The sequence below is a fragment of the Spermophilus citellus genome (genome assembly GCF_964194105.1).
Source record: "Spermophilus citellus genome assembly, chromosome: 4".
In the NCBI taxonomy this organism is placed as follows: domain Eukaryota; kingdom Metazoa; phylum Chordata; class Mammalia; order Rodentia; family Sciuridae; genus Spermophilus; species Spermophilus citellus.
Genome location: NC_138185.1, coordinates 211,993,674 through 212,021,603, shown reverse-complemented (window position 1 = coordinate 212,021,603; position 27,930 = coordinate 211,993,674). Strand labels below are relative to the sequence as shown.

Genomic DNA, 27,930 nt, shown 5'->3' with positions numbered 1-27,930 from the left:
AGGAGAAGACTGGGGTTAAAACAGAGGACACTAACCACTATACTACTATACCCATGGGTAAATTTCTTCTGTTTTCTGTTGTCTCATTTATAAAATAAAATTGTAATGAGATGTATTATTCCAGCCTTTTTTAAAAATTTATTTTTAGTTGTAGTTGGACACAATACTATTATTTTGTTTATTTTTATGTGGTACTAGGATTGAAGCCAGGGTCTTGCACTTGCTGGCGAGCACTCTATCATTGAGCCACAACCCCAGCCCCTATTCCAGCCTTTTTTTATGAGGAATGAGTAAAATAAGAAGATTCTATCACATTGTAGGTGCTGGCTGCTATGATTATTATTATGGGTATTTTATAACATTTTTTTTCAAAGTTTCTGGAATTGTCTCCACTTCCTTGTCCGTCCCCTTATCAAACTGTGCTTTCAGAGATAGGCTAGTAGTGGGTGCTGACTCATTCTCTAAGGCAGGGGTGGGGGGAGACACAGGACATTATTAATAATATTAATAATAATATTATTATTATTTTTGTGGGGCTGGGAATTGAACCCAGGGCCTTGTGCATGTGTTGCAAGCACTTTACAACTGAGCTATAGCCCTAGCTCTGAAATATTAATCTGAGATTAATATTGAGCAATTGAGAGTTACAAGGAGTCCTAAGTAAACAGCTACAAGAAAACCAAAATAGAAGGAGCATCTCTTTTTTATGACATTACTAGTGATCTGAAAACTTTCAGGCCTTCTCCAAAGCAGCGACAGTAGAAGGAATAATAATCTTTCATTTAGTTCACATTGCAATGAATCAACATTCCTATACCTGCTTTTGGAGTCTATTAAATTATTTTATTATTATTATTAACAGAAATTGGATAGATTCATGTGCAATAGGAATAATTTCAAATGCAGAGATAGCGGCACATAGACATCAAACATTCTTTTCAGGACCAGGGTGATTTTTCAACATCACTGGGGAAATTTGTTATTCAGTCTGTAGAACTTGAGTCCAAACTGAGATGAAAGGGCGGTGGTTAGTTAGTCTGATCGTTATTGATCGTATCAGAGCAGATGCATACACTCTTGCTTTCTTAGTGGACTTGATGCTTTCCTTGTTTAAAATTCCTCTTATTTTATCCTTCCATATGTTTTTTTATTGATTGTTCAAAACATTACAGAGCTCATGATATATCATCTTTCATACATTTGACTCAATTGGGTTTTGAACTCCCATTTTTACCCCAAATACAGATTGCAGAATCACATCTGTTACACACTCACATTTTTACATAATGGCATATTAGTGACTGTTGTATTCTGCTACCATTCCTATCCCCAAAGAGAAATAATTAATTTTACATGATAAGGCACAGTTTGGAAGCTCCCCTAAATGTGGCTTGATCCTCATGACAGGGTTTAGATAGATTAGGCATTAATATACATTCAAGGTAGAACACCACCCTACCCAAAGGATGAACTTGGGGTCTCAAGGAAAGCCAGCCAGCCTAAGACCATGTATTTCAGATGTGCAGGCTAGCTCCTCTTGGGTTCCGTTTATTCTCCAGATTGTCTGCTCATCTGTCCCTTCTGCAGGTGGCCTTCACTTTAGCTTTATAACTAGATTGTAAAGTTCTGATGAAAGCCTCCTACCTGGCTCCCTTGAGGGACCTGAGGAAAGGCTAAGATTTGCATATAACTGAATACTCAGGGCAGCAGGGAAATAAACACCATTCTAATATTCATCATGGCATTAATGTTTTCTCTCTCCTTGCCTTTATGTGAGCATCTCTTTGTTGAAGACTCTGAGGTGGGGTTAGGATGGTGACTTGACTATGGCAGGTCCACTTAGGTCAGCACGGACCTGTCTGCCCTATTATTCGTTTTACTTTGGTGGAGGGTCAGGAAGTGTGGCCTCCCCTTGTCCTCTCACACACCATTGAGTATACGCAGGAGTGGAGAGCTGGGTCAGGAGTGTCTGAAGGGGAAAGAGAAGAACTCAGGGGTGAGAGGAGCTGCCTTTCCAGAGGTTAGCGTGGTGATCTTCCAGCTGACCATTCTAATAGCACTGCTTGCTAGCTCTGCCAGGACCAGGTGTGTGCTGTGGACCAGGTACTATTCTAAGCCCCACGTGTCCCATGAGGACAGTAACAATACCCATCAACATGTTCACCATGAGGTATGAGTTCACCTGTGCACTAGTAGGTGCCCTCAAAAAATTCCTATCATTATTATTACCATAGAAGAATGGCAAGTCACCATGCCCAAGGTCTTACTTGAAATTTAAAAATATCCTGATGACAACCTCGTGAGGAAGGTTTTAGTTCCTCATTTTATAGATGAGGAAACTGAGGCTCAGAGAAGCTGTGTAACTTGCCCAGGCTGAACATTTGTCACTTTATCCAAGAACTTTCTCTGTTGCAAGAGTAATACCTGAGGCATGACGCTCTCTGTCCCTCTGTACTGGAGCCAAGATGTCTTTGTACAGCACACAGAAGTGACTGGGGTGGTTCCCGACTTCCTCTCTCTCCCACTGATGTTGGAGATATTCCCATGCAGCTCCTCACTAGGATGCAAGGCTCCCCCTCCCCCAGCTCCCGCAGAGTCACTTCTGTGTCAGTGAAATCTTTTTATGTGAAGTATTTGGGAAGCAGCAAAAGGAAAAAGCAATCATGGCAAACAGATTAATATTGTGCTTCCACTTTCTCCTGAGGCTTTTCTGCCACAGATGAAAGAGGAATGGAGAGAGGTTGCCACCTGTTGTTGGGGTTCTGAATCATTAAGGGTATTTTTGAGTCATAGTGTATGCGGTCCACCATGCCTTTATCAAAGAATCCGTGGCTTTCTTTCTGTGCCTTAAGAGCTGAAAACGTGCTTCTTTAAATACACTTATAGAGCCACTTTTTTTTTTATTGGATGTTCACAACATTACAAAGCTCATGACAAATCATATTTCATAGATTAGAATCAATTGGGTTAGGGTTATGAACTCCCATTTTTACCCCAAATACAGATTGCAGAATCACATCGGTTACACATCACATTTTTACATACTGCCATATTAGTGACTGTTGTATTCTGCTACCTTTCCTATCCTATAGAGCCACTTTCCACACTCACACCCTTGCCCCGCCTCAGTCCTGACTCAATATGTCATTCATAAATCCCTTTGCTGACCAGGCCCTGCAGGGGTGAAGAATGCTGGGAACACGAGCCACCCCTGTGTGTCAGACGAGGTCCTTTCTTTTTGTGCCGGTGGTGTAAGTTATTAGCAAAATGCATCCTGGGTGACACTGGAGATGTGATAGTGACCTACCTTTCAGTTTGCAAGTGACCTGGTTTGGACTGCAAATCCAGCGGTTCCCCTGGCCCTGGATGCCCATGCATGTGGCACGGGTCCCTTGTATTCCTTAGCTAATCTGAGAAAAACTGAGTGACTGTCGCTTCACTTTTGTTTGTCTTTCTTTCTGGTGCCCCATAAGGACACCGAGAAATGGATGATCTCACTGAGTACACAGATCATAGGAGAAAAGCCCCAGACAGTTAGTAGTCCCATGTGGACCATCGTTTATCCCAGGGCAGTGTGAATACTCATGATGGTGTCTTGTGCTGTCTAGAGCAGTGATTTATGCAGCCAGCATTGCCTTGTGGGAGGAACCTGGGAGGGGTCCCGCGAGGAGGAGAGTCACTTCCCCCTCCTCTCTCCCTTCCCATCAGCCTCAGACCCGGCTGACTCTGGGAGAGGTTGCAATATCTCCTTTATACTTTCAAGGTGGTCTTAATGCAGGGTATTGGGGAGGAGGGAGGAAGCAGAGAGGAGAGACAGATTCTTTTCGATCTTGCCCTTCTCCAAGTCAGTTCTCCACTTGTTTAAAAAAAAAAAAAGTCACACACACACACATTTGGGGGGTTACTTTTGCATTTGTCTGATATTTACTGAAAGGTACAAAGTTTACTTCTCACACCCCTGGGAAGATATTTACTTATATTTATTACTTTAATTTGTTCATTCATTTGTTATTACCTTAAACATTCTATTCACTCCTCAATGCTAGGCCACTGGGTGGTGCTGGAAATTTCAAATAGAAAAGAAATTCAAGAAGGAATAGCAATAAAATGTAAAGTAATGCTTTCTTCCCTATAGCCAGCTATCGACCCAGCCATCCATCTATTCATCTATCTATCTTGGTGCTCATGAAACCTCTCTGAACTTGACAGTGGTTGAACTTGTTGGTGAACAGCTGATGCTCATTGGACCTGAGATCGTGACCTGAATTGATGTTGATGTTGATTGAAACTCTACCCTATAACCTCCCTTGAGCTCACCATACACAACTCGGTTGAGTCATTTCATTATACAGATGCTCAGATGTTCCTAACGAGCTGGCTTATTTTCACTTTACAGCCCAAACAGAGAGATTAAAACAAAATGCATTTAGTTTTAAAATGTTTTAGTTGAGCTCAAATATTCAGATCATTGGAAAATACTTTATAAAATTCATAGAAGTTAGAACTATGAACTCTTTTAGAATTATACTTATGAAGTTAGAAATGATTCCCCTACTATACAGGCATATATATTTAAATGCTAGAATTTTTAATGTTTTTATTATAAAGAAATGATCATTGTTTGAGGAGATAGTGTTTACCCTAATTTGAACATTGCACAATTTATTACATCTATCAAAATCTCACATAGTACCTCACATAAATATGCATAACTTTTATATATTTGTTAAAATTTAAAAAAACAATGCTCCTAATTCAAATGATATCCAGTTATACCAATTCATTTTAATCTTAGATAGAACTAGACTTCTGGAGTTGGGGTTTATCCAAAGCCTTATTACAAGTTTGGGGAGTTTTAGGAGAGCTTATTTTTGTCTTCCTTGTTTCTAGTTATATATTTTTCTCCCAGTGAATTACTTCAGAAATTCAGTGATTCCCCCGTGCCCATAGCAACCCTTATATATACTTCCAAAAAGCTGCTTCCTCTAGACATTTGGATGTGTTGCCCACTTTACTGAAGATTTGGGCGGGGAGAGAGGAATTTATATTGCAGATATGAAGCAAGTTCAAATTGGTTACTAGACACAGCTGTTCTTCCCAATTTTCCAAATTGCTGCTCCTGAACTTGAACCTCCCTCTTGTCAATTGATACCCATTTCTTCCTCCTTTTTCAGGCTTTTCTTTCTATTTTCTTTGCCCCCTATCTTTCAGAGTATGAAATCAGCCTTTCCCCATTTTACTGTATTTATTTTTTTAAAAAATCTTGTTTTTACTGCAGAGCATTAAAGTTCTAACACCCAGTTCCAACAGCCCAGTGAAGCCTGGGATCTCCACTTGCAGCTTCAAGAGGGTAGTCTAATCAGAAATGATGCTTTGAAAATCCTTTTGACCTAAACTCTCAGACAATGGCCACCTTCCTCCTTCTTCTCCAGTTGGAGGTGAGGATGGAAGTGGGAGAAGTAGAGTGTGTTCTGGGTACCATATGTAGAAGAAAGGGCAAAACTCCCTGCTTTGAGCTAATGGGATTTGAATCATGGCTGCTTTACTTCCTGGCTGTGTGACCTAGGACAAATTAGTTAACTTTTCTGTGCCTGTTTCTTCTTTCTAAAGTGAGAATTATACTACTGTCTTGCAAGTTTTGGAAAAGAATGAAATGGAACGATGTCTCTAACGCACCTGGCTAAATGCAGGCACTTAAAAATGTTAGTTTCCTTTTCCTTTTAAGGGAGAAACACTTTCCTTAAGGGTTACCTATGCAAACATTAAATATTTATAAATTGCATAATTCAAGAAAAACAAAACTCGAAAAGACATCTTTAGATTTTTGATGAAAAATAATCATCTCATTTGCCTTTTGTGCAAGTCTGTATTTTTAATGTGCTGGACTGGGTCTGCTTATGGTGTTGATGTGTGATTCTCAGCACTGTGACACTTGCAGGCTTATGGGTGATGGAAATATTGGGTTTCGATGTGTGATTTGAGACAACCAGAGTGACTGATGAGGCCTGTGACTGTCCCTGAGATGTTGTTTTGAAGTGGGCCCATTGGGAGCTGTATGGATAATGAGGAGATAAACACCAGGCTGAGGCTTTGTGGCTTGGTCTGATGGTCCTCACACAGCACAGTGAAGAATGGATAGCTTACCAGTGGAAAGGACTCACCATATGCTTCTCCTCAAAAGTTGAGTAGAATATAGGTCTGAATGAGTAAGTGGTCCTGATTGATATTCTTGTCAATTAGGCTGATTTAAACTATTGGCAGTTTGTATACTTCTTTTGGATTTTAAATTCCGGGGTGCCAGGGCTTGTGTTAGAAACAGTGGTGGCTACATTATTCATAATATTTCATGTTCTTAGGGGCAAGAAAGAATAGTCCAAAGGCTTACACAAGAGATTCCCCCCCACCCGTCAGTCCAAAGGCTTACACAAGAGATTCCCCCCCACCCGTCATCCAGTTGATTGACTGCCAAATCTAGCCTGTCACTTGTTTTTGTACCTGTAGCTTGCTTTGCTAAAGAATGAGTTTTGAATATTTAAAGGGTGATGAAAAAAGAAAAAATACATGACAGAGATTATATATAGCTTTCCAAAGCTAAAATATCTGCCCTCTGGCCCTTTATAGAAAAGGTTGCTTTTCCCTGGTCTGGAGAGTGTGAAATGGCTCATTCAATATCATTATTGAAGGCGAAATGTAATGGTATGGATTTTTCAGTTGTAATCTGGTTTGTGACAGCCACCGTGTGTGTGCCTGTTTAAACAAAGCTTAGTGGATATTGCTGATAACCACATTTCGATATTTGTATCTTGCCCTCTCTGCGTAGGGTTATCCCAGCTTTGCCCTGGGCTCTGAGTCTCTATTGTTGTTCTAGAAAGTAGCTTATATGTCTGCCACCTCCTCTCTACCTGCCCCTCTCACACAGCTAACCCATGCAGACAGCATGGACTTGAACTAGGAATGGCAGCACTTCCTTCCTCCCTGCTGGCCTGAAGGGGCATGGCAGGGCCAGCTCCAGAAGGGCTGGAGAGGAGTTTTTCATCTTATACTGCTCCTGCTGTATCTGGGGGAAGGCTTTTAGGTGTATATGTCATTGGTGTAGAAGCGTTAGCCTGGGGAAGGGGGCAGTTGTGAGCCTGTAATCTTTCTCAGCAGTGGGACCTGCGTTAGACCCTGAAAAAATGGGCAGAGTTTGCATAAGTGAAGGAACAGAGGAACAAGGGAACATGTCATGAGGTGTCCTGACTGGGGTGGAGACTTAATATGGTGAGAGATGAGAATGGGCCATCATTAGGACCAATTTAGTGACATTTTTAAGATATGGAATTCCAAATCCAGTAGCTAACATTGGAATTTATTTTAGAAAAGAACAAAGTGTGTATGTGTGTGTGTGTGTGTGTGTGTGTGAGAGAGAGAGAGAGAGAGAGAGAGAGAGAGAGGAAATGTACATACTATAGCCATGCTCCGCATGTTTCAGTCAACCATGGGCCACATAGATGATGGTGGTCCCATTGGCTTACAAAACCCAGTGATGCTGTAACAATTTCAGCTTATGTAAGTACACTCTATGATGTTCATGCAATAACAAAATCACCTAACAATGTATTTCTCAGAACTGTCCCTGTCATTAAACAGCGCAACTGTCTTTGCTAAACCTTAACAAACAGACATTGGGCTAAGGAAATTGATTACATGGGCCATCTATCTCACTTAATCCTCTCAACAATTTTTGGAGGAAGATCTCCTCCCTGGTTTAACAGACTTAGAGTGGTTGAATTCACTTGCTCAAGGTTGCAAAGTTAATATGACCTGACCTGAGAGCCTAAGTACTTAACTCCTGTGCTATTGAAACGAATTCAGTATGAAACATTCTAACAAGACAGGAAAAGGGGACAGAGGGAAGGGGGGGAGAGAGAGAGAGAGAGAGAGAGAGAGAGAGAGAGAGAGAGAGAGAGAGAGAGAGGAGGGAGGGAGAGAGGCGATTGAAATCCTGCCTTTCAGAAATGACCAGAGTGAACATTCTAGAGCATTCTATGTGTATGCACGACAATATGTAGATGTTTTGCATAACTCAGCCTGTTGTGTGTCTGAACATTTAATATAAACGGCACCATGCTCTATATCCTAGTTTCCCCCTCCATTTAAAACTCATTTTCTAATTTTCACAAACGGATGCATGATATTTTGCTTTACGACGCGGTACCCTCATTCACTTAACCAGTATCGCTACATCACTGCGGATTCTTAAGCAGGGGAGCAATTTATTGGAAGATTAAAAACAAAACAAAACATTTTCAACTGAGTCTCATGCTTTTCCCCTTCCTTTGCAGCACGCCCTTGATGCTGACAATGCGGGAGTCAGTCCCATAGGAAACTCCTCCAACAGCAACAGTCACTGGGACCTGGGAAGTGCCTTTTTCTTTGCTGGAACCGTCATCACCACCATAGGTATCTGTTCATTTGCTACTGTCCTTTTCTCTGTGGGCTGTCCCTAGTGATGGCTGGTCAGCATTCTGTCCTGAGTACAGGTACAGGGTACAAGTAGTTCAAGGTTGAAAAGAGGCTCATGACACACTACCAAATGAAGAGTCACTGTGGTGGCTTTCAATAAAAAGCAAAGTGGAATAAGAATCTCCTTTCAGAATGAAAGGCTAGGGAGTTTCAGTTTGAAAGCACCCAAGGAAAAGGCTAGTGTGGAAAATATGAGTTAGTTGAACTCAGTCTGCTCTGATGAGCTCAAATTTCTTTTTAATGATCATACTTCTTACTAAAGTTCTATATGGTAGAACCAAAATGCTCTACAGAGTTTGTTTTGAAAAACAACACTCCCAGTTCCTGTCCCATTTTTTTTCACCTTCCAGGAGACAACTACTTTCATGTCTTTTTGATGATGTCAGTGTTCATCTCCTTGAATTTAAATACTGCATTTGTATTGAGACCTCTGGAATTTGGGGCTTAGCAGTTATTTCTGGACTTCCCATCGTGGAAGAGGAGGAGAAGGAGTTAGTTCACTTTCTTCCTTTCCACATGGCTGCAGAAGGGCTTTCTTCCTGTCTTCCTGATACAGTTTGATTAGATTAGAGTTGAACCTTTGCCTTGGGTTGACTAGGTAAATGCTTTTTGTAACTAGTCATGTGGTGAACTATGATCCCTCCTCCTCCTCTTCCTCGTCCTTCTTTTTATTTTCAGTTCCGGGAATTGAAATCAGGGGTACACTACTGCTGAGCTGTATCCCCCACCTTTTTCTTTTTTAAATTTGAGTTGCCAAGACTGGCCTTGAACTTGTGATCCTATTTTGTCTCAGTCTCTGGAGTTGCTTAGATTACAGGTGTGCACCACCACACCTGGCTATGATTACTTCTTTACTGCACCAATTTTTGTCTTATTTTATTTGTGTGTGTGAGTGAGTGTATGTGTTTTGACACTTGAGGAGTTTTGTACTTTTGTCTTAGGAGCTAGCTTTATAACAGTATACAATAATCACAGTGTTCGATTCATTAGCTAGGATAGGTCAGATCCCTGTTATAGGAGATGGCACCTTTTCCTCCACTCCTTTCCCACGACATGATGTTAATCAACACCACCTGTTAAATGTTTGCTATCCAATGATTAGATATGCTTATGCTTCCATTATGTGATTTGCCTCTTTAAGGGATAACTCTCGGCTCTCAGCTCTTCCATATTATGCAGTTAAGGGAACTTACTCAGCATCTCAAGTCCCTTTCCACCTGAACCAACTGCCATGTCATTCAACATACAACAGTTTACACTCTGTTTTGTTACCCTGATGCTCCCATTAGCTTTAGATGAAGTTTTATATTTTCACGACTACCCTTTCTGTTCCTGTGTGTGTGTGTGTATGTGTGTGTGTGTGTGTGTGTGTGTGTGTGTGTTTATAATGCCTACTCTGTCACGTGCACCTACTAAATTTATTTTTCTTTCTGGGAGCATCAGGGGTTATATTTCCCTTCCTAATTTGTTCCTGAGTTTCTTAGGTCACATTCAATCTTCTCTTGTCATCTCCCACTCCTTCCCTGATTTCTTGTTTAACAATGTCAGTGTTCCTCTCTAGCCCAGTGGCCCTCGCTCTGTTCAGCATCACTTGCTTGGCTGGCAGTCATTCTAAGTAGCTGCCTCATGAATGGCTCAGGGTGCAGTATTCCCTGGGATCTTGCAGTGCTTAGGGTGGCAGGCTTACACTTCACAGCTTGGGGAGATGACTGGCTGACTCACCTTTTCATTTACACTGGTCTTGTGGGTGTCCCTGTGCTGTCTTTTGATGTTAGTGTTGCCGTGGAATAACCTGAGGTTGGCCTGCCCTATTTTTCTCCTTTCATCTTCTTATTTTTCTTTTGAATTTTGAGATGGGTTCTCGCTGAGTCGGCGAGGCTGGCTTTGAGCTTTTGATCCTCCTGCCTCAGCCTCCCGAGTCACTGGGATTACAGGCATGTGCCACCGTGCCCGGCTTGCCCTTTTATTTTGATCTTGATATTTTAGTTGAGCTTCTTAAAAGATTATTTCCTTATATAACACTACTGGGTTTTGTCCCTTTTATTTCAAGAAAGTCTTCTTGATGGTCACTTTTAAACAATTTCTCTGCTGTGTGCTTTTGGTTTTATTCTTCAGGGACTCCAACCACACGTCTTTCATGTCTGACTTCTGTGTCTATCATTTTTCTTCTACTTCGTTTGTAATTCTGAAGATGTGTTTTTTTTTTACTACTACCCTGTGTGTGTTTGTGTGTGTGTGTGTGTGTGTGTGTGTGTTCATAATGCCCACTCTGCCATGTGGTCTGGGAGCATCAGGGGTTATATTTCCCTTTCTAATTTGTTCCTGAATTCAATCTTCACTTGTCCTCTCACCCTCCCTCCCTGATTTCTTGCATTCTGCTCCATAGTTTCTCCGTGAAGGCTACCATTTTTTCTAGTTTGGGCCACATTTTTCTGGTGTCTTTAATCCACTGGAGAGTTTTGTTACTCTTTTCACATTTTTCCTTATAAATCCTTTATATTTATGCTGGCCCAGCTTCTTCTTAAAATACTTAACTCCCCCAAACTGGTCAATCCTGGACCAGGGATTTGTCCCATGTTTTGGAGGCTGGGTGAGGAGGTCAGGTGAGGCGGGGCCTCCAGATAGTGCTTCCCAAGCTTTCTCCACTGCTCATTTCTGAGACAGAGTGCCTCTCACAAGTGTGGCCCCTCCTTGTTTTTCTCTGTAGAGACCCGCTGCTTCTGAACCAGGTCAGTTTCAGGGTGGTTTCTGCTCTCCCTCTTCACCCTGTATCCTACACGTGGTGCAACCAACGACATCTCTTTTAAAGTTCAGGTTGCGAGCCTCACCTTCGTACGTGGGCATGTGCTGGCGCTCTCGGAGGTTTGCCTGGGACGGGCCCTTTCGTGGATCTTTGTGCTTCTTCTATTTTTTAGCCCATTTAGCTTCCGTCCATTCTCAGCTTCTTTGGGTGGTTCTTACACACATTCTGTAATCTCTGGATTCTATTCCTCTTGCAGTTCTGTAGAGAACAAGTTTGAGACGTTTCTGCCCCATACCACGGTGAAGGAGCTCTCATTCAGAAGACAGGGAGAGGCCCACTGGCCCCTGTCCGTGATGGCCCGCCCTCCAGGAGCCCTCTGTCCTCCAGGTGGGAGGACTCCTTTATTAAAACCTGTGATCCTTTCTGGGAGGAACTTCCCATCCTGTTTCTCTCTGGAGCTCAGTTATGCCTTCCAGAAAGTTCTTTCCTTTGATGACAGCTTTGTGTGTCAACTTCTTATTGGTGCATACACATTTTAGAAGCACAAGTTTTTGGTTTTGTTTTTAAATCTGGCCTTTAGGACCTAGCTGCTTCTACCTTGGTGAAATTGAGTAAGTTACATGCAATAAGAACGTTCAGGATGAAAGACAACTGTCATTCTTACTTAGAAAGTCTTTGTGTCAGGGTTCTTCAGAGAGTTAGAAGCAATAGGGTGTGTGTGTGTGTGTGTGTGTGTGTGTGTATATAATATACATGTATGTATGGATTTATGGATTTTTCTAGGGAAATAAGCTCACATTAATTGAACCAGAGAAACCAGTGGTGTAAGTCTCAGTCCAAGGCTCCAAGGCTGAAGGCCTGAGAAACTAGGGCGCTGTTGGTATAAATCCAGGAATCCAAAAGCTGGAGAACCTATAGTTCTGATGTCCACGGGCAGGAGAGGAAGGGTGTGGTCCAGCTCTGGGAGACAGAGTGGAAATCCTTTTTTTCTCTGTCTTTTCTGTTTTATGCCTCTCCCTACCAGCTGACTGAATATTACCTACCCACTTTGTGGACAGAGCTTCCCACTCAGTCCACCAATGCCAATCTCCTCACAAACACACCTAGAAATTGTGTTTTACCAGTTCCTTAGTCCAGTCAAGTTGACAATTAAAATTAGCTGTCGCTGGCTCTTGATCTAAATATATGGCATACTAGATTTACATTTGCAAATCTGCAAATACGTTAACATTGACAATTACCAGTGTTCTGGGTGTCCTTTACACCCATGGATGTGTGGACTAGTGGGACTTTCTGACGCCCCAGTCCAAGTTAGGTCATGTTAGTACATGACTGCTCAGCACCCAAGAAAGGAATTACATGGCCTGACACCACTCGATGTATGGGCATAAAGTGTGATAGATCTCAGCAACCCCTGAGGACATCTCTGTAGTTGATGGAGAAGACCAATGTCAGGTTGGGTTGTGTTTGACAGTCTGGTTATTAAGATGGGGAAATGTGTCTTGCATTTTGGAAGATTTGTTGTAAAATAAGCAATATTGAGAAAGTCTGGGCCATTCTTAGAGGTACGTTTTGAAAAATGTTATCCAGTACTCAGATATTGGACTCATGAGACAATAGTATATATTGAAGAAGACAGAAGAAGAAACCTTTTAATTTTCTTGTTTTATGACATGGCAAAATTAGTGGTCTCTTTGATGCATTGAAAAACATTATAGCTACACTGAAATGACCTTCATTCATGGTATTTATTGGGTCAACTTGTTAGGAACTGGGAACCTGGTTTATCCAACTGTGTTCGCTGACTTCTTCTCTTTCTTATTGGAGGTAAATCTGGACAGAAGCCCAGGTAACTGCCATTCATTTTCTTGCCTTGATAGATCGTTCTGCTGGAACTTTCTAATACTAACCAAACACAGTAATAAAAGGGCAGTGGTAAATGGGTCCTGCTCACTTCCTTTGAGTTCTGGATGGAGTTGCTCATGAAATATTGATAAATAGATGTTAAATCTCTTACTTCCTAAGGTTAATGTGTTTCCTTTTTTTCTTTTTCCTTTCTTCTTTTTTCTTATTTATTTATTTTTGCTGAAGACAGTTCTCATTGGATTTTCTACTACCTGTGCTCCCCCCACCCCCGGGCCCCCCACAAAATGTCCTAACTAATTCACACTCATAGAGGCCCAGTCAGTATCTTCTGACCTCATGACAAGTTTCTGATTCTGCTGGCCACTGGAGCTGGCATTCTTCCACCATCTTTGGGTCATCTGCTCTTGATTTAAAGTCTTAGGCAAAGCCATCCTAGCTGGCGAGCCTCTAGGTTCTTGTACCCATGTCCTGGCTACCTGGGAGGCTGTTCCCACTATGTGGGAGGAAGGACATTGTGTCACACAAATTATGTGCAGGATGGGAATCTTTTCCAAATAAAGGGGCTCTGTACACAAACAGGAAGGTATTACAAAACAAACATGCTAACAAAAATAAAACCCTACTCAAGTATACTTTAGCATCATGTATGGAGTTAGCACTGGAGATTGAGTCTTTGTCCTATTCATTAGGAAAAAAAAAGCCTATTTTTTCCTTACTCTCTCTTTATCTTAAAAAATAAAGTTATTACAAATTGTACACCACTTAACTGGCTAATTTTACCCCCAGAGTAGAGGGTCTTAAGAAAGTCGTATAGATAGAGAATTCCAAAGAGAACCTTAGTACAACATGAATAAGAATAATGGGGTACAGAAATAATTGTTTTTCCAATTACTGAGTGGTAAATTCACTCATTGCATGTGATAGTAAGGGTTATAAGAAAACTCAGGGCCCAGTAATTTTTCCAGTTATTCATAAGGAATTTCCACTACTTAGGAGCTAGGAAAATGGAGCAGCTGGAGTGAAGAGCTGTATTCTCATTAATTGTGAAATACACAAATATCAACCTGCTTGCCTGAGTTCATATAGTTTGTGACATAATAATGTCTGTGTTTCCTCATACTGTTAGTGATGTTGGAACATTAGAGTTCTTTGAAAAGTGTGTCTTTGATGGTTTCCTTTGGATCCACTATCCACTGTAATGACTTCTTGTAGGAGACCTAAGCTCTTCTACTCTTGAAATACTCTTAACACCACAATGAAAATCTTTGGGCAGGTTTTCATCTCTGGTTGCTTCCTTGGAAAGATTCCCATGGGATTGTCTTGTCAAAGGGCATGGACCATTTAAGGCCTCACCAAATTGCTTTCAAGAAAGACTCTCATGAGCAGCATGAGGTTAGATATTTTACATATGCAAGAAAAAAATGCTCATTATTTAGAATGGAGAGAGAGAGAGAGAGAGAGAGAGAGAGATGAGAGAGATATCTCAGGAATAATAAGGTCTTTTCTGAAAAGCAGCACTACTACTCAATATCAGAGGTTTCTTTTATCTGAGGATATCAACTACTTCTTTTTAAAAAAGCTTTTCTCATGCTGAGATAATTGGAAAGATTTATACTTGTATAGTTGACCTTCCATATCTACAAGTTTGCATCCATGGGTTCAACCGACTATGGATCAAATATAATCAAAAGAAAAAAAATGCATCTATATTGAATGTGTACAGAAGGCTTTTCCTTGTCATTATTCCCTAAACAATATAGAATAACAATTATTTGCATAGCATTTACATTAGGTGTTACAATTAATTTAGAGGTGGTTTAAATTATATGGAAGGGGCTGAGCACTTATAGCTCAGTGGCAGAGCACTTGCCTAGCATGTATAAGGCACTGGGTTTGATCCTCAGCACCACATAAAAATAATTAAACAAAACAAAGGTATTATGTCCATTTACAACTAAAGCAATTTTAAAAAATAAAGTATGTGGAAGGATGTACATAGGTTTATGTGCAAATACTAAGCCATTTTATAGAAAGGACTTGTGCACCTGTGCATTTTGCTATCTGCAGAGGGTCCTGACTCAATCTCCTATGAAAATTGAGGGACAACTGTAAAGCAGAGAGAATATATTTTCACATTTCTGCAACCAGTAGCCACACCAGAAGGAAGACCAGATTCTGCTCAGTCTTTGCCGAGGGTATCCTGCACCCTTTTTCTTTGCTCCATAACTAATTCTGATGCAAGAAAGTCCCATCTGTCTTTGATTGTTGACTCTGCTACTGGATTCCTAGCAAGTAGCTTTTCTAAACTTGAGCAACGATGCTCATTCCTTGTGAAGATGCTTTTCCATAAACCATAATTTGTAGAAGGGCAACAAATTATTGCATTCTTACCAACACCTATGAAATGCAATTAGATTTTAGTCTTTGAGGCACTTTCAGATTGGGTCAGCTGGCTCTACCTGCATCAAAGAGAGCCCTTGGTCAGGTCCCAGGTGATAGACAGTGATGGTGTCACTTGCAGCCTCAGTTAAGGATTAAATCTAAAAAGAAATCGAGGAAGCTGCTTGTACTTATCCAGCATTTAGACTGGCTCTTTAACTCAGGGCCAATGGAAATAGCAGTCATTGAGCCTAACATTTACTAAATGCTTAGCAGGTATTGGGTTCTATGCTGCACATGCATGATCTTATTTAATCCTGCAATAACAACACGAGGTAGGTTCTGTACTTTTATCTTTGGGAAGACTAAGGCCCAGAGATGTTAAGTAACTTGCCCATTATCTCATAGTTAGTAAGCATTGGAACCCAGGGTCATTCATCAGGACCAGCTACTTAATTTATGGGGTCCAGTGCAAAATGAAAATACATTCCCTTGTTAAAAGGAATGTCAAGCTGGCGACAGGAGAGCATTAAACCAAGCATGCAGGCCTTCTCAGAGTGAGGCCTGGTGTGATTACAGTTTGCACACCCATCAGGCAGACTGCCTGCACACTCTTAACCAAACAGCGGGGGCTGAACACTACATAGCTTGGTAAAGATTTAACTTTGGTGTGTAAATAGCAAATGGAAGCTTCTATGTGTGTTGTGTGTCTTGGTTATGAATCCTCTTCAAACACCAGCTCTCTTCACAAAAGACTTGGGACTATCTTCTAGCTCATGGTGACAGAGCTGAGGTCCCCTGGTCCTGCTCATTGGTAACAGCTTCTTTGGGTGTGTCCCTGCTGGATGGTGTCTTTTGCTAAAAATCACCAAAAAGCATTTGATGGAGGAACTTCGTGGATACCTTGTGCTTTACTTAAATCCAGTTCTAGTGTTCTGGGCTTGTTCTATGAACAATCGTATGTCTAGCAGCTGTCACCCCACTTATTTCTCAGCCTTGATTGCCTCTAGTTGTCCAAGACACACCCATACCTCAGATCCAGCCATGGGCTCACCTGAATCATTAAGTCAGCTCAGCTCAAGGTACAGACATTTTGTCCCTTGTCCTGGTGCTATGGGAGAACAGCGGGGTTGCCAGAAGGAAAATAGGATCAACCATCTGTTTTTCCCTGGGGCTGCTTAGTTTTTTGTATTGCTTAGGAGCGATCCCTTCCCACATAAAACCACAGGCCAGATGATAACTGTGAACCCTTACTGAGTGCTTGCTTTCTACTATGCTTTGCTTGTATTTAATCTTCAGGTGTAATTCATGCTTCACATGTAACTCATTTAATCTTTAAAGGCTTACAGGTAGGTGATTTAATAGTTCCATCTTTCAGAGGAAGGCAGTGAGGCAGGGAGATTGAATAACTTGCCCAGATCTAGGGTCAGTAAATGGAAAAGTCAGAGCAGGAACCCATGCCATCTCTAGTTCTAGAGCCCCAATGTCATGTTCAAATCTTACTTCAGAATTTCACCAAGCATTCTGGAAGGATGGGCAGGGCAGCTTAGCAGGCCTGGTACAGCTAGAGCCCCAAATCCAGGAATGGGGACTTGTCATTGCCTCTGAGAAAAGCTCCAAAGTGCAAATTCTAGAATTTTCCCAGAGTGACAGTGTGGGGGGTTGAACAGTTCCTCCATATAGATCACCAGAGGTATGGAATACAGATGCACACAGGCCTGTGCCTGAGATGTAGCTCTGCTCAAGAATGGAGATCACATTCTGTCCCTTATGGAGCAAGTCTCCAAAGAAAGAGGCTGTAAAATATATTTAAAGACTTATAATTACGAGTGCACGTGTCTAAGAATTTCCTTTAATTTTGCTATAGTGTTCTAGCCTGAAAACACTAGCAATTGTAATAATAATAATGATATCTATATATATTTGCATTGGCATAGTACTTTACAGTTTGCTGATTTTTCCCTGCATTAAAAAAAAAAAAAATCTCTCCACCACTAGGAGAAGTTGAGTGGGTCTAAGGACAACCTGATAGCATACGGTCAAATAAGTCTCCATCTCTTCACTTCTATCTGAGGCTCCTTGGGCGACACTGATGTGCCCTGAGCACAGTCCTTTACCCAGGAGGTGGAGAAGGGGTCGTCTCTGAATGCTGGAGGAAGCACATAGCTCTTGTGCCTCATATGCCAATTCATTTGCAGCAGGTTCAAAGCTTCAATTTGCCTGCATCTGTAATATGTTTCTTTCTGTAACACCAGACTAAAAGGAAATCTATTTTCCCTAAGATTGGGCAATTGTGAGACAGCCAAGCTAGAGTCTTCAATGTCTCCTTAAGTTTCTAGAATGTTTCCAAGGGTCATCATGAACCCAGTACAAAGTGACATGGTAGAAGCACAATGTTTTTTCCTTTCCAACAGGGCTCGATTAATGTAATTGAGAGTATTCTAGAGAAGAGTGCTTGGCAAAATTATTTTTCCTAAATTCCTGAAAACACTTGAGAAAAGTTACCAACCCCCCCCCCTTTTTTTTTGCCTGGTTAAATCAAAATGGTGGTGAAAAAAAGAAATATAAGATTAGAAAGTCTTGCTTGAACACTCATTTAAGAAATGGAAATTTAAATAATTTGTGATAAGAGGTTTGAGTGATTCTGGACAGAAAATTGAGAAGGAAAATAGCTGAGTGACTCATCTGCAAAGGGCAAAGTCATCAGCAAGCCCTCTGGGTCTGCAGGAGAATGACTGATAGACAGTCCTCAGCATCATTCTGTGCTATGCTTCGCTTCATTCCCAGTGTGTTCATGACTGTGGACCCAATAACTGACACATGGCTTAGATTCAGAAACAGGCCCCACAGGAGCTACCCAAATTTGGAAGAGTGGTTCAGGGACCAGACTCGTTAGCATAAGATTGTGATGCTGGGGCCTGGGGTTGTGGCTCTGTGGTAGAGTGCTCATCGCCTAGCATGCACAAGGCACTGGGTTGGATTCTCAGCACCACATAAATGTAAAACAAAGATGTTGTATCCACCTAAAAACTTAAGAATAAATATTTTTTAAAAAATTGTGATGCTAACTGGCATGAAAATAAACAACAAATAATTGAGGCTCTTGTCCTATGTAAATTGTGCTAACCCTATAAGCTTTTTTCTCCCAGTAATACTTTTTTTTAAGCCCCATTCATATGGAATGGGCCCAGTATACAGTTTAGCTACTTATGTAAATGCAAAACTCTTAAGCATGCAGATATTGGTGTTTTCAAAGCATTTTTCAAAATTCACATTCATAGAAGGATTCGCTTGTATTCAGACCTCCACTTTACCAGCAAACATTTGTTAAATACTGCTTGCCCTTGGTGCAAGAAGTGGTGGGTGGAGAGGCAGAACTCAGAGATGGTGTGGAGTTCCCAGTAAAGAGAAAAAAAGAGCCAGGCACAGCTAGACTTCCCCATCAATGGGGGAAAGAGGCACAAAATTCTTTGTTTCTGTTTACTGTTGCCGGGCTTCCCAGGGTAGGACTGTAGGAATCATAGGTCCTATCTGAGTTTGAACTAGACTAGATTTCCTCTCCAATGGTCAGCACCCATTACTCTACAAAAGCAGATGTTGAAGACAGCCACAGTCCGTTCAGGTGAAGAAGATGCCCACCAGATAGTACTGTACAGAAGAAGCGCTGTCTAATCTAAACAGGCAATGGTGAAGCCTTTCCAGATGTTCAGTTTACCCAAACCAATCATGTCCATGATGTTTGGTGTTTCTGAAGAGCAACATGGACTATCAGAAATGCAATTCTGGGTGGACACAAATAATTTCTTAAGATTTATGAAAACTTAAAACTATTTAAACTTGGAACAGTGTTTCGTATATGGCCTTCAAAATGGAATTCTATTCCCTAAGACTCATGAAGTAGGGGAGATGAACAAATCTTTAAAAAAAAAAGTCTGTGGATTCTTTGGTCAATAGTCTACTTTCTCTTCCATTTCACCTGTCTTCCTCTCTCTTTCTGATATTTCTCACCAGGGTATGGGAATATTGCTCCAAGCACTGAAGGAGGCAAAATATTTTGTATTTTATATGCCATCTTTGGGATTCCACTCTTTGGTTTCTTATTGGCTGGAATTGGAGACCAACTTGGAACCATCTTTGGGAAAAGCATTGCAAGAGTGGAGAAGGTCTTTCGAGTGAGTACTGCATCTATTTAACTTTAACCTCTGCCATCTGGTTGGCTTCACTCCAGTAGGATTCAGAAGGCCTTATCAGGGGCACCATTCATTTTTAATGAAATAGTGTGTAATGTTAAGATTGGGTTTTCCATTTTGACCAATGGCAATCATAGGTAGCTGTGCCTAAATGCCCTGTTGTTTGAATAGCTTCCTACTATAGAGAGGTATTTCAGGGATGAATAGATAAGAGGGTTAGGTATAAATTTGCCAACCCAGATTTTATGAAGAGGTGAGGCATACTCAGTGTCTTAGTCTGTTTATGATGCTATAACAAAATTCCTGAGACAGGGTGGATTGTAGAGAAGGAAATTTATTTCTCATAGTTCGGAGGCTTGGAGTCTGAGATTAAGGTGCTGGCAGGTTTGGTTGTCTGGTGAGGGGCCTGTTCCCACCTTTCAAGGTGGTGGCTTCTAGTGGCATCCTCTGGAAGAGAAGATTGTTGAGTCCTTATAAAGGAGAGGGGATGGAAGGTGAGAAGGATATAACACTGCATGAGGTCTCTTGTATAAGGGCCTTATTCTGATTCATGAGGTGGAGCCCTCAGAAGCTAATCACCTGTTAAAGGCCTCACCTCTTAGTACTAGCATATGGATCATTAAGTTTCAACACCTGAATCTTGGAGGGGACTCATTCAAACCGTAGCATTTAGCTCTCCTTAAAGATGGAAGATGGTTTCCTTAGTGTTTTTTCCATGAAGCAGAGAATTGTAAATCCATCCACTTTGCCACGGGAGCTCCTCCACTCCTTTGTATTCCTGTGCACAGTGTCTCTAGGCGGATCCTGATTTCTTTGAGACCAGCCTTCTCTGAACTCTGTTCTGTGCCTCTCTCCTCAGGGCTTCTCCCTGTTCTGCCTACCACTGCTGAGTGTTCCCTCAGTAATGACACATGGAGCCTACTTCATGCTAAGGGGTAAAGGATGTTATTGCCTTAGTGAGTTTTTTTTTCCCTCTTGGAAATATTTACCTTTACATGACGGACAGAAATCTCAAGCTATGGAATTTGTTTACTAAAGGTGATGTGCCTAGCACCAGTGACAGGCATGTGGGGTGGACATGATTGGACTGAGGTTCCCAACACCCTTAGTTGTCACCTGTTCATATGCTTTCCTGAGACTCTTGTTTAACATAGGCTTAAGGTCATTTCTGATGTCTTGTTCAGTGTTGGCCTGATTCAAATATTCTAGATCTTCATCAGGAAGTTCTTTCTTATGATGACTTATTATTATTATTATTTTGTTAATTGGCAGTACTGCGCATTGAACCCAGGGGCACTATATTACAGAGCTACATCCCAGCTTTTTTAAATTTTAAATTTGAGATGGGGTTCTTGCTAAATTGCTGAGGCTGACCTTGAACTTGTGATCCTCCTGCCTCAGCCTCCTAAGTCACCAGGATTAAAGGTGTGAGCCACTGGCAGATGACTTAATTTTTAAAAATAACATTTTTTGGGGGGGTTATTTTGATTTTTAAATTGATTCTGTTTAGTTACATATGACAGCAGAATCCATTTTGATATAATTATATAAGAATGGAATATATCTGATTCTAGTTAGAGTCCCATTCTTATGGATGTACATGGAAAACTATATCAGATTCATTCCATTGTCTTTCCTTTGCTTGTCTCCCTTTCTTCCCTTCATTCCCCATTGTCTAATCTACTGTACTTCTACTCTTCCCTTCAATGCCCCCGACTTTATGGTGAGTTAGTTTCCACCTATTAGAGAAAAAAACCTTTTTTTTTGGCGGGGGGACTGATTTACTTTACTTAGCATGATAGTCTCCAGATTCAACCATTTATTGGCAAATGTTATTCGTCTTAGTGGCTGAGTAATATTCCATTGTGTATATATACCACATTTTCTTTATCCATTCATCTGTTGAAGGGCATCTAGGTTGGTTCCATAGCTTTGCTATTGTGAATTGAGCTGCTATGAATATTGATGTGGCCGCATTGCTGTAGTATGCTGATTTAAAGTCCTTTGGATATATACTGAGGAGTGGGATAACTGGGTCAAATAGTGGTTCCAGTCCTATTTTTCTGAGGAATCTCCATACTGTTTTCCAGAGCAATTTACCAATTTGCGGTCCCGCTAGCAACCTTTCCCCCACATCCTTGCCAACATTTATTGTTACTTGTATTCTTGATAATTGCCACTCTGACTGGAATAAGATGGAATCTCAGTGTAGTTTTAGTTTGCATTTCTCTACTTGCTACAGATGTTGAACATTTTATCATACGATTGTTGACCATTTTAGAATCTGGCAATGATGGGTGAAGGCAGTAGATAGTGAGCCCTAAAGCTGTGCTCCCCGCCCCCCCCCCCACAGGATAAGAACTCTCAAATTTTGAACTTACACCTGTCTCTGAAATCATGATTTATACTTTTCTGTAGCAGAAGGAAGGAAAGCTTCTGGCCAGCAGTTTGAGAGTGTGTTATGTTTTAGAAGAGGGAGAAGACTGAGGCACTGTAGCTGGTCTGGGGTTGCATTGATAAGCCCCGTGATTCTGGGAAAGTTGCCTCAGTTTACCCACTGGCTAAAGGGAACAGAATTCAAATCTGCTTTAGAAGGTTTTGGTGATGATTAAATGAAATAATATGTGGGAAAGAGCTTGGCACAGGGCCAGACATGCTGCTTGCTCTGAGAGAAGGGCTTGTTGGCAGGCTAGCCACTGGCTCAGGTTTTATCTGCATAGCTCTGTGTGTGTGAGTTTTTCTGGAATGGCCCACAGTCTTTGCTGCCCGGGTGCTGGCTGCCCAGCAACCTCATTAGAACAAGCACCTGGGCTCCTCGCTGGTCACCATGGAAACCACCACACTTGACTTCTCTGCCTCTCAGATGTTTAGGGCTCCCTGAGCCAAGGCGGCCCTCTCTCCAAGAGCCATTTTGAACTTCTCAGAGTGGCCTCTTAGCCATGGTCGCATGGCCCTTTGAGTTAGGGAAAAAAAGAAAAAAACAAAAACTAAAAAACGAATCTAGCCGATTGAACACTCAGAGGAGTGGGATTCACTCGGAGCAATGACTGACCTGGTAGGCTTATTTTTATGTAGCTTCCTGAGCTCTCCGTTTCCTTAGTTGTAGAAGAAAGGGGTGGACTAAATGCTCTTCAAATCTCCCTTATTATCTCATCCTTATTCTCAATGAGAGAAGAGGTTTCAGTCATTTTAATCCATCTGCTACCAGACTGGGGGACTGAGTTTTCCCTAATGGATTTCAGACGACAAGCCGAGTGTGCTGTGGAACACACACTGAGCGTGTCCTTCCCCTTAGAGGAATGATCTGGATGGATCCTTCAGTGGACTTGGGGGCAGAGCCATTTCATTTTTATGCTCCTGGCCCCACTCAGGTCCACGCAGTGCCACAGGAGATGGGACGTCTTGTAGGAAGGCGAGTCAGACGTCTGCTACAGAATGGGCAGCACACGAAGGAGGTACCGACCAATGTCGGAGGGGGCTGTTGTCAGGGGGCTGACCAAATCCCAGGAGGGCTGCATACTTGCCGAACACACAGTGGTTCCCTTGTTGTGCGTGAGGTTGTGGCAGAAAATCGGAAAGCTCTTGGCCATTCCTGTAAGCTACATTTAAAAGGCCAGTTGCTTAGGTAGGTGGTTGGACAATGAAACTGTACAAACCAGCAAAACTTGGAGCTGGGAATTTCCAGTTCCCATGGGGAAGGCTTGTTTACAAAAAAAAAAAAAAAATCTGCATGATGATTATTAGGTCTCTTTCTTTGCCTGCTAGGTTTTCTCTCAGCTCTTGGGAGGAGAGGACTTTTTTTTTTTTTTTTTTTTTTGTGGAGAAAATGTATACTATGAGCACAACCTTCCAAGTATCTGTGTTCCGAGGTGATTCTGGTTTAGGTCCTTTTAACATATTCCAGGTCCGAGCCTCAATTTGAAAAGTAGCTGAGGGGTACTGCATGACTTAGGAATGCTTTTGGCTGAAGAATAATCAAATGCCTGAATGTTGTTGTTGTTTTTTTTAATGGAGTGAATAAATAAAAACTCTTTCTTCTCCCCTGGAGTTGAGAACTGAGAAATAGAGGAGTCAGACAGAGATAAAAATGTCAGCCTTACAGCTGACCAGCTGACCAGCTGACCAGAGAATACAACTTTGTCTCTATTGCCAAAGGACTTACTAGTTTTTTCTTGCTGTGTCACAAACGACCACAGACATAGAAGCTTCAAATTTCCATTGGTTGTGTCTCACCTTTGTAGGTCCGTGGTCCTGTGGGCTTGGATGGTAGGTGTGCTCAACATATCGCAGGACCAAAATCAAGGTGTGAGCCAGACTGGGCTCTCGATCCCGGGAAGAATCTGCTTCCAGGCTCATGCAGGTTTTGGCAAAAAAATAGCCTCTATGGTTGTAGAGCTGAGATGCAAAATCCTCCTCCTGCTTTGACTCTGACTCCCCTCAGGCTGAGTTGGAGGAAGTTCTTTGTTCTTAAAGGCTCAGGTGATCACATCAGGCCTGGGAGGATAATCTCCCTGCCTTGGGGTCAACTGTACCACATCTTATCATGCAGTGGGGGGGGGGGGTGATATCTCATCATATCACAGGTTCTGGGGATTAGGGTGGTTTGTCCTGGGGGGACGTTTTTGACATTCCCCCTCTCACACACTAAGTCATATGGTCATAGGAGCACAGACCTCCTTCACATGGCAGCTCTTCCTCTAATCTTACTACATCGTGGAGAGAAAAGCAGAATGCACTGCTTTGCAGGAAGATGGTCCCAGATCTGAAGGTGCTCAGCTTCTGAGTCCTCCAGGTGCTCAGCTTCTGAGTCCTCCAGGTGCTCAGCTTCTAAGTCACCTGTGTGGTTGAACAGTGGGGACAGAGGCTCAGAGTGTTAAACTAGCTTAAGTCCCTCCATGTGGGGCAAGAAGCCAGAACAATGCACATGCCTTCCTGTACCAATTCACAGTGGGCTGAGGGTTTGGACACATATTCATTTCACTTAGCAAGAAGCCTGGAGGTAGGTGGATTCAGGGTTGGTGCATTGGCCCCACAGTGTCAGGTGTACCCCCATTTGTTCTCTGTCCTCCTTTGCTTGTTACCTCATGGTTGCAAGAGGGTTGCCATAGGACCAAGTATCCTGGTTTTAACCAACCACATTTAAAGCAAGATAGAAGAGACACATTTTTAAAAAAGACTGTTTCTTTAGAGCAGTTTTAGGCTCACAGCAAAACCGAGAGAAAGGTACATAGATTTCCCACATATACCCACATATACCTGCTCACATATTACCAACATCCCTCATCAGAGTGGTATACGTTTGTCACGGTTGATGAACCTACACAGACACAACATTATTACTGAAGTGCGTAGTCTATGTTAGGGTTCACTCTTGGTGTTGTACATTCTGTGTTTGGACATATGTGAAATAACATGCATCCACTATTATGGCATCAGAGTATTTTCACTGCCCTAAACATGATCTGTGGTCTGCTCAGTCATCTCTCTCTCTCACTTAACCCCTGATGGACACTGATCTTTTCACTGTCTCTATAGTTTTGCCTTTTCCAGAGTGTCATAGCTGGAATCATGCAGTATCTAGTCTTTTCAGATTGGTTTCTTTCACTTAGTCACAAATGCATTTAGTGTTCTCGTGACTTGCAGGTCATTTCCTTTTCGTGCTGAGTAACATTCCGTTTTCCATAGGTACCCAGTTAACTGCTGCATTCACCTACTGAAAGACACCTTGGTAGCTTCCCACTTTTGGCAAGTAAAAGTAAAGTTGCTATAAATATCCATTTGTAGGATTGTGTATGGGCATAAGTTTTCAACTCTTTTGAGTAAACACCAAGACATATGATTGCTGAATCTGTAATATGAGCATGTTTAGTTTTGTAAGAACCCACCAGACTGTTTTCCAAAGTGGCCATGCCATTTTTCATTCCCACCAGAAGTGAATGAGAGTCCCTGTGGTCTTCAGCCCTTGGCATTATCTGGATAATGGTCATTCTAACTGGTGTATAGAGGTACACCAGTTCCTTGTTGTTTTAATTTGTCCCTAATGATAGATGATGTGGCATATCTTCTCATATGGTTAGCTGCCATGTATGTATCTTTTTAATAAAGTATTAATGCCTTTGGCCCACTTTATAATAGAGTTTATTTTTGTCATTGGGTTTTACAAGTTCCTTGTGTATTTTGGGGTGATATATTTATCAGATAAGTCTTCTGAAAATATTTTCTTCCAATCTATGTCTTGTGTTTTACTTCTCTTGACAGTGTCTTTTGCAGAGAAGAACATTTTAATTTCAATGAAATCCAGTTCATGGATTGTGCTTTTGGTATTTATCCTCACGGTCAATTCTAATTCCAAGGTCATTTATATTTTCTTCCATGTTAACTAGGAGTTTAGTAATCGTACATTTTACTTTTAGGACTGAGATCCTTTTTGTGAAGAATATGTGATCTGTATCTTTCCTCTTCCTCTTCTCTTCTCCTTCTTTTTCTTTTGGTATGTGATTGTCCAGTTGTTCTAGCACCTTTTGTTAAAAGGACTGTCTTTTCTTCTTGTTTTGGCTTTTCTTTGTCCAAAATAAGTTGACTAGCTGGGCATGGTGGTACACACCTGTAATCCCAGCGGCTTGGAGGCTGAAGCAAGAGGATCACAAGTTCGAGACCAGCCTCAGCGAGTTAGTGAGGCCCTGTCTCAAAATAAAAATAAAATAAAATAAAAAGGGCTGGGGATGTAGCTCAGTGGTAAAGTTATCCTGGGTTCAATCTCTGGTACCCTATACCTCCCCCCACCAAATAAAAAGATAATTAGACTATACTTATATGTATTTATTTCTGGACTCCCTATTCTGTTCTATTGATGTATTTATTCTTTCAACAATAGTACACTCTCTTGATTAATGTAGCTAACCTTTGAAGTCAAGAAATGTCAATTCTCTGACTTCTGTTTCTTCAATATTGTTTTGGTAGGGACTTGTTTTGTGGGAGAAAAATTTCTTAGAAATTACCTTGTAGACTTCTTTCTGTCTCGAGACCAGAATTGGATAACATGACCACTCCTACCTGCAAAGGAGGTTAGGAAAGCAAATATCCGACTAAGGGCAATTGGACTGACTTAGACCAGTGATTCTCAAAGTTGGTCCCTCAACTATGTGCATCAGCATCCCCCAGGAACTTATTAAATGTGGAAAATCTCTGAAGGGTTGGGCCCAGCAATCTGTTTTCCAAGCTCCCCAGGTGATTCCAGTGCCTGCTAAAGTTTGAGAACCCCTGGGCTATAGGAATGATACTTCATCTCTTGGGGCTGAACATATTGCCCTGATGAACAAAATTAGAATTCTATTAGCAAAAAAGAAGTTGGAGTAGGCAAATGATAGCATCTCCACAGGGCTGATTGGCAGCTGGCCACACGGACCACTCATGGGGAAAAGTTACCATCTCTTCCTCCCGTCATAAACGAGGTGGCCTTTGGGATCCAAATAACCCCACCTCACTCTACTCCCTGCCAAGACTGCTTCAGGCCAGACAACTCCCTAGGGCTTGCTGAGGCAGGGAGAGAGCTGGCAATTGCAAACTGGTTTTCACAAGGATTTTGGTACCTGGAGAGACCCCATTGTCCTGAACTAGACACATGGCCCTGCCCAACTGCAGAGGGGTTATTTGGTCTCCAAGACAAGAGTGGATGGGGAAATTTGTGAGTATTAGAAATGTCGTATGTATATTCCTGGGTATGCACTGTTGGGCCCCACCCTAGTGACAAACACCCTGGGAATTTAGGTACAGATGGCATGTGCATCCCTCTTTGGGGAACACTATTATTGTGAAATTCATTTCACATCTGAGAAAATAGAGCCCATGGCTTGTCAGGCCACTTGCCTCGAGCCACACAGTGAGTTGGTGGCAAGGCCTGGATTTGAACCAGTGATCCTGCCTTTACCTCTTCCAGGTGGGCTGAAAATATTTACTGTCAGATATACTGTATTCCTCCACATCATGAAACCAATGTGGAGTTTTACATTTTTTTAAGCATATTATGTTAACTAAGTTAAAAACAATTCTTCCCGGGCTTCTAGAGGGAAATCTGGGCAGTTATCAGGGGAGGATAATTATTTGGGATAAAACAGGGCTGACACCGATTGCAAAGGAGGTTCTGAAGTGAGAGGGCTCTCTCTCCCCTGCTGTGGGCTGGCTCTTTCTCTGGGCCCTGGCCAACTGTTACTTGACAGCATCCTATAGAAAAATGGGCCAAATTTTGAA

The 27,930-nt window shown here is 41.8% G+C and overlaps 1 protein-coding gene across 1 annotated transcript in view; it reads left to right on the top strand.

Annotated features, from left to right (window-relative positions):
• KCNK10 (potassium two pore domain channel subfamily K member 10) overlaps positions 1-27,930 on the top strand; it is a gene marked incomplete at its 5' end in the record, with an annotated part of 127,994 nt that overhangs the window by 58,974 nt on the left and 41,090 nt on the right. Inside the window, 2 exons of the mRNA XM_081291849.1 lie at positions 8,325-8,442; positions 19,505-19,665. Of these exons, the coding sequence (XP_081147975.1) occupies positions 8,325-8,442; positions 19,505-19,665 (279 nt within the window). The remainder of the gene's footprint in view (positions 1-8,324; positions 8,443-19,504; positions 19,666-27,930) is intronic.